Below are 12458 nucleotides of genomic sequence, written 5' to 3' on the forward strand. Positions count from 1 at the left end.
GGACAGGAAGGACAGACAACACAGTCAAAACTGCCTTAGTTCCAAAGTATCTGGAGCACAGCAGGTGGGAGCAGAGCCACAGGGGCCCTAAATCCATTTAATACTTTTTCACTTACTCCTCCCTCAGGAGTGTATGCCCCCTCCAAAGAGATGCACTGCCCAAGTGGGGGAGGTCTCACCTGGGCATCCGAGGACATTGGGATCCACTTCACGTTCATGTAGCCATGAAGCAGATGCAACTTGACCTCCAGGGATAGAATAACACTGTAAGGAGAAGAGATGGTTAAAAGGGAACTGTGACGCTAGCTAGCAAAGCCTGGATCCAGATAGGAGATGGCAACAAGGCAGGAGTTTCCACTATAGCATGCAGCAGAACGCTTGCCTGATATGGATGAGCCCCAGTTCCATCCCAGCACCACATGGCTCCCGAGCACTACCAGGAAGGCCTCCCTAGATTGGAGCTGTGAATAGCCCTGAGCACTTCGGGGTGTGGCCGCAAAAGCCACCCCCTCCAATAAAAAATAAAAATAAATCATAGTTCTGCCATAATCATGAGTTTCACAACTTTAAGTCTCTTGGCCCACCCCATAGGGCTAGCTATAAAAATGAGTATTTGAAAGGAACTGCCCTGGTGTCTGAAAAACAGAAAATACTGAACTATAGCTATTACATTTATGGGAAATATTTAAAATAATTTTGGTAACTGAGTTAATTAAGAAGTTACAAAATTTAGTTATTTTACTTTATTTTGAGGCCATATCTGGTGATGCTTACGGCTTACTCCTGGCGCTATGCTTAGGGATCATTCCTAGTGGGGCTCAGGAGGGACCCTATGGGGTGCTAAGGATCAAACCTAAGTTGCTCACGAGGAAGTGCTAGCCCCTTTATTTTTACTTTTTTTCCCCTAAGGTCTCCTCAGGGTCGCTCCAGCTCAGCTAATGGAAGTGCTCAGGCCTGTGCTGCAGTGCAGCAGTGTTGGTCAACCATGGCCAGCTAGTGGTACTGGAGGTGCGCAGAATAGAAATCAGGGCTTGGACCATGAAGGTGTATGTTCCACTCTTCTGAACTGCCTCCCTGGCTCCAAATTTGCAATTTTGCTTTTGCTTTCCTTGGGAGATAGAGGGTGGGTATAGTAGTAGGCAGTGTTCAGGACTCTCTCTTTCCTACCGCAGAAGACCATATGCTATGGATCCCATAGGCTATGGGAGTGGGGTGTGGGTCATTACTGGCAAATCAAATACCTTAACCTCTGTACAACTATTTCTGGTCCCAAATTCTGATTTTTTCAGTTTCGGGCCCCATCTAATGGTGCTCAGGGGACCATGATGTGTTGGGGATTAATAGCAATCTTGCATATCCTCTGAGCTAGTCTGAGTTTTAGGGGCCTAAGGGTAACAAGCGCTGGGGAATGACAAGGGAGAAGATTTTAAATGCATACACTATTCACAGGAGCTATGGAGAGAGCAGGAGAAGGGGCAGACTACTGTGGGAGGTGGGCTATGAGTATGGGAAGACATTTTTCATGCTGTCTATTCACATTTCAGAAAGGCAGAAACCCAGAGCAGACTACTGGAGTGAGTTGATTTCTATGGTGCTTAGGATAAAAATTAGGGTCAGCTAGCAGGAGGAGCCTTCCCCCGCTCAAAGAATGATTTAAAACTCCCCTTAGAGGGGCCGGGCGGTGGCGCTAGAGGTAAGGTGCCTGCCTCGCCTGCGCTAGCCTTGGACGGACCTCGGTTCGATCCCCCGGTGTCCCATATGGTCCCCCAAGCCAGGAGCAACTTCTGAGTGCATAGCCAGGAGTAACCCCTGAGTGTTACTGGGTGTGGCCCAAAAACCAAAAAAAAAAAAAACCAAAAAAAAAAAAAACAAAACTCCCCTTGGAGTCCAGAGTGAGTACAACAGGAAGGGCGTTTGCTCTGTAAGAGGCAAGCTCAGGTTCTATTCCCAGTATTCTATATGGTTTCCCCAAACATGGTGAAGAGTACTTTCTGAATGCAGAGTCACACATAATTCCTTTTTTTTTTTTTTTTGGGGGGGGGGGTGTTATTCCTGGCTCTATGCTCAGAAATCGCTCCTGGCAGGCTCAGGGGATCATATGGGATGCTGGGATTCAAACCACTGTCCTTCTGCATGCAAGGCACATGCCCTACCTCCATGCAATCTCTCTGGCCCCTACACATAATTCTTGAGCATCAGTGGACATGACCCCAAAACCAAAATCGAAACAACAAAAAAGAAGACCTCCCCTATCACAGGTGCTGGGAGAAAAAAATATGATTTGATTCACTTAAACAAAAACATTCTTTTCTGATGACTGTTTTGGGGATTCTAAGATGAGTGGGTACAAGACATTCATGCCATCCTAAGAAAGGAACAGCAGTGTGAGACTCCAAGAAGCCCTGTCTCTCTGACCATAAGAAAAAGCAGCTGTGGACAGCTGGGAATGCCTTGGTCTCCACTCTAATCCACAGACATGGGCCTTGGTGCTGAAGAAACTGCCCAGCAGACAGCACTAGCTAATGGGAGTGCCCAGGCACAAAGCCACAAAAGGTGCAGTGGGCCTCACCTGGCCAATCGGACGTTGTCACTGTCATCGCGGCCCCATTCCCAGCTCTTCCCAGGGTCCACTGCAAAGTGTAAGGGCAGCAACTTGTGTTCAGAATCAGTCAGTGGGATCACAGCTGGGGAGGAGAAATATGACATCAGTCTTTGTGTGAGGAGAAAGGAAGCAATGATAGACTGACCTTGCTACAAAAGAGGTGAGCACTAAATGCCACTGGGGTGGGGTGGGGCTAGGGGAAGTGAAGCCACTTCTTAGTTCTTATTGGCCTTAGTTCTTACTCCTGCTGACACTGCTAAGTTGGCTTTCCTTTCCTCCCCAGACAACAAATGATCTTCACGCCAATATCCAGGCTGTTTTTGCGAGTTCACATGGATTTGGGAATTTCAGCTTTGATAACACAAATACAAGGCACCCTTTGGAAGGTTCTACAGCCTTCATCTATAAGTCTGTCATGTTCTGAGACCATGGAGTGAAGAATATAGGCAATGGTGTTTCCCCTAAATATTTAACTAATATTATCTTTTTTTTTTTTTTAGTTTTTGGGCCACACCCAGCAGTGCTCAGGGGTTACTCCTGGCTGTCTGCTCAGAAATAGCTCCTGGCAGGCACGGGGGACCATATGGGACACCGGGATTCGAACCAACCACCTTTGGTCCTGGATCGGCTGCTTGCAAGGCAAACACCGCTGTGCTAGCTCTCCGGGCCCAACTAATATTATCTTTAAAAAAAATGCTCAGGGGTTCTCCTGGCTCTGTGTTTAGGAATTATCCCATTGGGGCTGCAGAGATACAATGGAGGCAAGTCATTTGCCTTGCATGCAGAAGTACGGTGGTTCAAATCCCGGCATCCCATATAGTCCCCCCCACAGCCTACCAGGAGCGATTTCTGAGCATGGAGCCAGGAGTACTCCTGAGTGCTGCCAGGAGTAACCCAAAAACAAAAACAAAAACAAAAAAAAGGAATTACCCCTGATGGTACATGGGGGTACCTAGGCTGGCCACATGCAAGGTAAGTGCCTTACCTATTGCTCTGTTCCTATGTAACTATCTTTTTATTTATTTTATTTTTTTAATTTTGCTTTTTGGGCCACACCCTGTGACGCTCAGGGGTCACTTCTGGCTATGCGCTCAGAAATTGCTCCTTGCTTGGGGTCCATATGGGACGCTGGAACCACAGTCTGCCCCAGGCTAGCACGAGCAAGGCCTTGCCATTCCGTCCCTATCTTTTTATTATTTTATTTTTTTGGTTTTTGGGTCACAACCAGCAGGGCTCAGGGGCTACTCCTGGCTCTGCACTCAGAAATAGCTCCTGGCAGGCATGGGGGACCATATGGGATGCCGGGATTCGAACCACTATCTGTCCTGGATTGATGCATGCAAGGCAAATGCCCTACTGCTGTGATATCTCTCTAGCCCTTGTAACTATTTTTTTAATTAAACCAACCACACAAAAAAAATAACTATAATGTATCTTCAAAAGCAGTGAAAGCACATATGGCAGTATTTGTGCCGGCCTATCTTTTAGTTCTCTCCTCTTCCACGTGCTCCCATTTGGGCTTTACCAAGGAAATAAAGCAAAACCAAGCAGCTTTTGCACCTTGGTCCTTGATGTTATCCTTCTGCTCCATGGACACAAGCGCCGAGAAATGGGCTTGATCATAGGCGAGCACCAGTGGGGAGCGGTGACACTGGCTGGCTGGAACCTCCAAGGGTAGGTAGATTCCCCCAAAGGGAATAGGGGCGAAAGCTGTGGAAAATCATGAGGGTAAAGATTCAGGATGTATTCTGGTTTAGCAAGCCCTCCCTCCCAGACTCTGCCAACATAACAAGGTTCCCCATTTCATCCAACTCTGATTAACTACTTAAACTTTGGTTTTATTTTGGAGACCATATCTGGTGGTGCTCAGGGGGCTTTCAGGGGACCATACTGGTGTTGGGGATTAAACCCAGGGTGGCTATATTCAAGGCAAACACCTTACCTGCTGTACTACTGCTCGAGCCCATTTAGTAACCTTTTTTTATTTGTTTTATTTTGTTTCTTTAATTGTTTTTGGGCTACATCCAGTGATGTTCAGAGTTTACTCATGGCACTGTGCTCAGGAATCACTCCTGGCAATACTTAGGGAACTATACATGATGCCGGGAAATGAACCAGATTGGCCGCATGCAAGACAAGTACCTTCCCCATTGTACTATCACTCCCATCCACTTAGTAATTCTTTACTGAGAAAAGTCATCAATTGGTCCAACTGCTTTTTCAGAATCTTGATTTATTCAATGTCGTCTTCTCCCCAAGGGTCTCCACTTTCTGTCCTTCCCAGTGCTTAGTTTGGGCATAGCAGGGGCCAGAGTGACTCACCTTCTCCCCCGGAGTCCCTCAGCATAGTGTCCGCCACCACCACTATGGGCCTCCGAAGCACGTGGGCGAGGACGAAGACATGGAATTCTTCCAGGCTCTCATACACAGGCTCCTCGGAGCTCTCCACTCTGGGGTGGGCAGGAAACAGGAGAGCCTGGAGACCAGCTATCCTACAGGGCAGGAGGAATAGCCCTCCTGGCTGTGCACAGACACAGCACCGATTCTATGACCTGGATGCTGACTCCAGTTCATGCATGTGGAATCCCAGTAGAGATCCCAGGGCTCCAGGGCAAAGATCAGGTGAGGAATATGGAGAGAGACCCCTCTCTTTATACCTGTCCGCTCCCAATTCTCATACCTCAATGCATGACTATGCAGTCTCATCCCATACCATAAGCACCCACACACATCACTCATCAGGTGGCACCATAAGAACAAAGAAACAAGAGGAACTGGAGAGAGTGTGCAAAGGTCAAGGCACTTTCTTAGCATGTGGCTGTAACTACATCCCTGGTTTTAATTCCAGCATCACAAATGGTTTCCTAAAAACTACCCCTGAGCACTAGGTCCAATGTGGCCTCCGTGTGTCTCCTAAAAAGAGAGGAGTCAGCCATGAGCATAGCTAGGTGTGGGTCCCCCAGCATTCCAAAAAATTGTCTTTTAAAAAAGAAAAGACATAAATTCCTCTTCTTTGTCCTTACTCAAGAACCACCTCCCCAATCTGGGGAAATTGGTGACAGGAAATAGACAATAGTGAAGGGATACATACTGAGTTGTATGACTGACACTCAACTATCAAAATCTTTTGACCTTTGCATCTCAGAGTAATTTAAAACATTAAAAAAAAGTCTTCCCATGAATAGGCATGCAACCTATTGAGAAACCTGTGAGATGTGACCTCTCACCTATAGTGACCCATCTAGCCTGCCCAAGTGTCCTCTCACCATCTCCACCATGTCCCCCTCTGGTCTCTGTAGGTTTAACTGCCATCCACTCTGATTCTCTTTTCTGGATGACCAGTGCTTCACTTCCAAACATCCCCATTCCTCTGAGCATACTCTTTATTCTAACACACCTGTCCCTCACCACTCACATTCACAGTTTAGCAGCAGCCAACCCCCTAACAATATTCTGTGAAACCTGAGCTTTGCACATTTCAGGTCTTACTTCAGGTCCAACAACAATTAGGATTCCTTTCGTGGAAATTAAAAAATCTGCATTTTGGGGCCGAAACGGTGGCATTAGAGGTAAGGTGGCTGCCTTGCCAGAGCTAGCCTAGGACGGACTGCGGTTCGATCCTCCGGTGTCCCATATGGTCCCTCAAGCCAGGAGCGACTTCTGAGCACCTAGCCAGGAGTAAGCCCTGAGCGTTACCGGGTGTGGCCCAAAAACAAACAACAACAACAACAAAAAATCTGCATTTTACACAATCTTCCCAAATTATATTAATGCACAATGAAATCTGGATAGGCTTTAATTTTAAATATTTTCTTGGGAAATTTAAAACTTTTAAAATTAAAAAGAACATTAGGGGCCAGAGAGATAGCATGGAGGTAAGGCATTTGCCTTGCCTGCAGAAGGTCGGTGGTTCAAATCCCGGCACCCCATATGGTCCCCAGAGCCTGCCAGGATTGATTCCTGCCGGGTGTGACTCAAAATCCAACCCCCCCCCCCAAAAAAAAAAGAACATTAAACTAAACTCTTATCAATCTATTATCCACACTATGATTTGGTAAATCTATTTTATCTCTAACTAGATCTCTGTTTCGGGGTCACATCTGGTGACGGTCAGGGATTACTCCTAGCTCTGCACTCAGGAATTACTCCTGGTAGGGCGCAGGGGACTATGTGGATGCCCTGAGATTGAACTTAGGTTGGCTGTGTGAAAGGCAAATGTTCCTACCTGCAGTGTTACCCATCCAGCCCGAGATCTCTTATTATCAGTCTTACCTCCACCTTACAAGATAATTTTGATGCAAATTCTAATGTCACTTCAACCATAATAAATATTTCAGTTTCTAGTTCTGAAAAAAAGGGAATCTTTTTAAAACTAAATAAAATGCTATTAATATCACCTAAAATAACACTAATAAGCATGTAGAAACTGTTCATGTCCCTAATTGCCTTCATTCAATTGGTTATAGTCACTATGAAGTTAGTCACTTTTAAGGGGGAGGAGTTTGTTTTGGGGACATATCTGCTCAGGTATGTGCTCAAGGCCTTTTATTCCTGACTCTGCACTCAAGAATCACCTGGAGGTGCTCAGGGGACCATATGGGATGCTAGAGATTTAACCCAGTTTGGCTACATGCAAGGCAAGAGCCTCACCAGCTGTACTATCACTCTGGCCCCCAAAATTAGTCTTTTGGATATTTATTTAATTTTATCTAGGAACCTTTTTAGCAGTGGTGGGACCACCAGGGATATACATGACAGTGCCTGAGAAGCTCGGGGGATCATAGGGGAAGATCAAAACCAAGTCAGCCTTGTGCAAGACAAATATCCTACCCACTATACTATCACTCCAACCCCTCCTTATTTCTTTATCCATCTGTCACTGTACTTTTCGATCATTTCTAGATGTAGGCTACTGTAAATAGCACAGCAATGAACATAAGTGTGCATATATCTTTTTAGTTAATGTTTTTGTGTTTGTGAGTCAACTGCCAAGCTTAAGGTAGTCTTTAAAGTTTTAATTTCCCTAGAGCCCAAGTGATGGTATAGCAGGAAGTGTACTTGCCTTGACTGCAGCTTACCCAGTCATCCCATTTGGTCCCAAATCTATCAAGAGTGATTCTTTTTTTTTTTTTTTTTTTTTTGGTTTTTGGGCCACACCCGTTTGACGCTCAGGGGTTACTCCTGGCTATGTGCTCAGAAATCGCCCCTGGCTTGGGTGGACCATATGGGACGCCGAGGGATCGAACCGAGGTCCTTCCTTGGCTAGCGCTTGCAAGGCAGACACCTTACCTCCAGCGCCACCTACCCGGCCCCAAGAGTGATTCTTGAGCTCAGAGCTAGGAGCAAGTTTTGAGCACTGTCAGATGTAGTCCAAAAACAGAAACCAAACACCAAAAACAAATTAAAGAAATTAAAGTTATAGGTTCCCTTTTTCATTTTCCTTGCAAATTATTTTAAAAAAGAAAAGAAAAGAAAACAGGATTACTTGGCATGTGGTTTCCTAATGTTTACCTGAGCCATAATACAATTTTCATGTCTTCACATACTGCCTTATTTTTTCTGGGTCACAACCAGCAGTGCTCAGGGCTTATTCCAGGTTCTATATTAGGGTTTACTCCTAGTGGTGGATTAAGGAACCATATATAGTGTTGGGGGTCTAACTCGGGTTGGCTGTGTGCAATCCCTTACTGTACTGTCATTCCAGCCTCCTTAGTACGCTCTGAGAAAAACCTTTACAAGACACTGAAATCTGGACTACTCAGTTGCATTTCTCATACTGTACTCTAGATTCCAGCATGCTGCTGGCCTCTCTGGGACACATGGACTTCAGAAAAGATTATTTTGGGCCCCTCCACAGCATCAGACTTACCCACCACAGTTGGCTCCATTGGTACCGAGATGCATCCGGGGTTCACTTGAGGCAAGCTTGATAAGCTCGTTCCATTCCTTCTGCCACTCTTCCTCTGTATAAACCAGTCCTGACTGTGTGGAAGAGGCAGTGAACAGTCAGCGTGAGGGGTAGTCTGACACAGTTACAGGAACCTTTTCTATTCCGAGTACTTGGAACCATCTGTATTACAAAATCAAATCTCCTTTCCCTTTTCTTTTCTTTTTTTTTTTTGGTTTTTGGGCCACACCCAGCAGTGCTCAGGGGTTACTCCTGGCTGTCTGCTCAGAAATAGCTCCTGGCAGGCACGGGGGACCATATGCTTGAAAGGTAAACGCCACTGTGCTATCTCTCCGGGCCCTCCTTTCCCTTTTCTTTCCTTAAGGATTTCAAAACTGCTTAGTGGGATCAGGGTCATCCCCAGAAATCCTCAACTGAGTAGGCCCAGTGTGATGGTGGATCCTCAGGGGATCTTATTGCTGACTCGGGGCCTCCAGGGCTATCCCCAGGAATACTCAGGAGGCCCTTGAAGCCAGGGATTAGAACGGGTGGGGTGCAAACATGCTCCTGACTCCTGTTATTACTCTCTCACCAGTGCCTTTTCTTCCTTAGTCAAGACCCAGCTAAGTAGTCTGATTTTGTTCTGACTGCTTCCTCTGCCATTCTTTCTATTCCACCCACTATACTCTGGCTCTCTCTCTTTTTTTTTTTTGCTCTTTTAAGCTTCCATACCACTATTTTCTCTGTGAACTCTGCCTGCACCAAATATATGGTGCCAAGTCAATGGCTTTAGCTTTGTTTTTTTTTTTTTTAATTTTGGGTCACACCTGGCAGCACTCAGGGGACCATATGGGATGCCAGGATTCAAATCACCGTCTTTCTGCATCTAAGACAAATGCCCTACCACTGTGCTAGCTCTCTGGCCCCATTAGCTTTGTATTTTTTATTTATTTATTTATTTATTTGTTTATTTATTTATTTATTTTGGTTTTTGGGTCACACCCGGCATTGCTCAGGGGTTACTCCTGGCTGTCTGCTCAGAAATAGCTCCTGGCAGGCACAGGGGACCATATGGGACACCGGGATTTGAACCAACCACCTTTGGTCCTGGATCGGCTGCTTGCAAGGCAAACACCGCTGTGCTATCTCTCCGGGCCCAGCTTTGTATTTTTTAAAGGCAATCTTTCCTACTGCCCTAATTTCAGTGACTACCAGCTGGATGCTCAGGATTCTAAATCTTTTTTTTTTTTTGGGGGGGGGGTCACACCCGGCGGTGCTCAGGGGTTACTCCTGGCTGTCTGCTCAGAAATAGCTCCTGGCAGGCACAGGGGACCATATGAGACACCGGGATTCAAACCAACCACCTTTAGTCCTGGATCAGCTGCTTGCAAGGCAAACACTGCTGTGCTATCTCTCCGGGCCCAGGATTCTAAATCTTATCTATAGACCAAAGTTCCTCTACTCCTGGCTCTATGTGTAGGGGGTCAAGGGCTAACTAGGGTTGATGCATGCTAGTCAAGTGCCTAAATTCTTGTCCAGCCCCTCCTCCAACTTCTCTACTCACACTTAGGTGCAGCGACCCCCCACCTCTCTATAGCTAGAATTTACTTCCAACCTTTTCCAGAACCACTTTTTTTCCCTCCAGCCCTAACTTAGTTAAAGGCACTATCACCCAAATACCCATTTCCAGACTCCAGGGCATTATCTAGATTCTTCTTTCATACACCCATATGTGACCCTTTAATTAAGAATTATCACACATGAAGTACCGCAGGTCAGAGAGAGTGAATAGGTGGGAGCATGTACTGCACAAACAGGGCCCTGTGTTCCATCCCCACCCTCCCAAGCAACACTGAGTATCCCTAATGAACCCTGCCTTGAAAAGGAGGCCACAAATCAACAACATGAATTATAGCAGTAGCTCCTTAACTGCTTTTACTACTTCCAATTACATTCTTCTGGTCCATTTTATTTATTTTTATTTGGTGCTCAGGGTGCCATATGCAGTGCTGGGAATTGAACCTGGGATGGCTGCATGCAAGGCAAGTGCTCTATCTGCTATAAGCTCCAACTCCCTTTTCAATTTTACAAATGCTACCATTTCTCTAAAATTAAAAATTGATATTTTTGTCATTACTTTACTTCTTTTTGTTTTTAGGTCACACTCAGGGGTTCCAAGTTTACTCAGTGCTCTGCACTCAAGGTGCCCTGCCCCTCACTGATGGGCTCAAGGGAGTACATGAAATGCTGGTGATTGAATCTAGGTCACTTTTTGAAAAAGCAAGTACCTACCTGCTGTAATGTCTCTCTGGTCTGCCTCCTCCCCCCCCAAGTAAGATTTTATTTAAGGAAACAAAGAAAGGGAGAGTAAGGCAGAGAATCTCCAAGATTATGTGATGAGTCCCCTAAAGCAGTATCCCTTGTTACATTGTTTTAAAAAAACCATTACTACTGGGTCAGAACATTCAAATGGCAGGTGAAGGCTGCATACAGTAGCCTCAGGTCAGTCAGAGACACTGGGTATCCTGAACACTGTGCAGGAGTAGCTCTTGAACAATGCAGACATGACCCCAACAAAGAAACAAATCATCATTGCCTATTTAGTATACCTCGAACTCCTTAAAACAGCACACAAAGCACACTTCCTGGTCCTTACTCACCACACCTAGTCTGCTGTAGTTCCTTAAATGTAGTTTCATTTTGTTTTAACTTTGGAACTTTGTCTAAGTTAGAGAAGGGTACTCCTATCCACCTGGTGAATGATTTCTGACTTTGAGAAGATATCTTTTGGAGTTTTTTTTTGGTGGGGTTTTATTTTGCGGGGCCACACCCAGCACTGCTCAGGTTTACTCCTGGCTCTGCACTCAGGGATCATTCTTACTGGGTTCGGGGCACCATATGGGATTCGGGTAATCAAACCTGGATTGGCAACAAGCAAGCACATAACTTGCTGTACTATCACTTTGGTCCTTGAGGATAAGACACAGTCTTCTAAAGGCCATTCCTACACCTCCTGATAAATGACTATTTCTTTCTTTGCATTTTCTCTTCTCAACTATTATAGCTTTCTATCATAAAGATTGCTTTGTTGCAATTATGTGTTTACATGTCATTCTCCTCCTATTTGTGTGTGCATACATGGGCAGAAGATTGAACCAAGGGCCTCACACATACAAGGTCAGCACTCCAGGATCAAACCTGGGTCAGCCATGTGCAAAGCAAGCACCTTTCTGGCTGTCCTGTCTCTCCAAGAAACTGTTTTTACTAAGGTAGAGGGAGAGGTGACAGAGCATTTCAAAATCTAATGGCTTTAGACAAGTGATGGTGAACCTATGGCATGTGTAGGCCTTGCAGCTGGCACATGGGAAGGTCTGCAATTAAGATATACATACAGCACGGCAGAAGGTGAGTGTGCCAGTGTCTGCTTTGCAGCTCACCTGGCAACAGGGCTGGACTGGCCATTGGGAGGACGTGCTGGCACTTTGAGTTAATTCTTTGGTTTTGTGTGACAGTTTGAGCACTTGGGCTCAAAAAGGTTAGCCATCACTGCTTTTGACAATGCACAATGGACTGGGAGATAAGTCTACCTTATTACCTTGGCTGACTTTAGTACTAAAATGAAATGAGTTCTTTGGTTATATTTATATGTGGCCACACCTGACAGTGCTCAGAGAACCATGTGGTATCAGAAATGGAATCTGGGCCTTCAATATGCAAAAACGAGCTCCAGTTCATTGAGCCTTCTCCTGCCTCAAGATAAAATGAGTTTCAGAGTTTAAATACACTCTGATGGTAGAAGCAAAGAGTAGAAATCAAGGGACATTTAGAACACATTTAAGGGGAATTAAAGAGATGCCGTGAGCACAATCATTTTAATAATTTAAGATATGACAAAAACAGTTCCAGTTCATAAAACATCATCTCAAAAAACTTTTTATGTGGTGCAGGATTTTCATATGTATTAGGCTG

At 45.4% G+C, this 12458-nt stretch overlaps 1 protein-coding gene across 1 annotated transcript in view; it reads right to left on the bottom strand.

Annotated features, from left to right (window-relative positions):
• OTUD7B (OTU deubiquitinase 7B) overlaps nucleotides 1-12458 on the bottom strand; it is a 71825-nt gene that overhangs the window by 2564 nt on the left and 56803 nt on the right. The window contains exons 7-11 of the mRNA XM_049775695.1: nucleotides 8472-8584; nucleotides 4925-5052; nucleotides 4163-4312; nucleotides 2570-2684; nucleotides 180-264 (exon numbers count right to left, since the gene is read on the bottom strand). Coding sequence (XP_049631652.1) covers nucleotides 180-264; nucleotides 2570-2684; nucleotides 4163-4312; nucleotides 4925-5052; nucleotides 8472-8584 — 591 coding nt within the window. The remainder of the gene's footprint in view (nucleotides 1-179; nucleotides 265-2569; nucleotides 2685-4162; nucleotides 4313-4924; nucleotides 5053-8471; nucleotides 8585-12458) is intronic.

Source organism: Suncus etruscus, chromosome 6, assembly GCF_024139225.1.
Source record: "Suncus etruscus isolate mSunEtr1 chromosome 6, mSunEtr1.pri.cur, whole genome shotgun sequence".
Taxonomy (NCBI): domain Eukaryota; kingdom Metazoa; phylum Chordata; class Mammalia; order Eulipotyphla; family Soricidae; genus Suncus; species Suncus etruscus.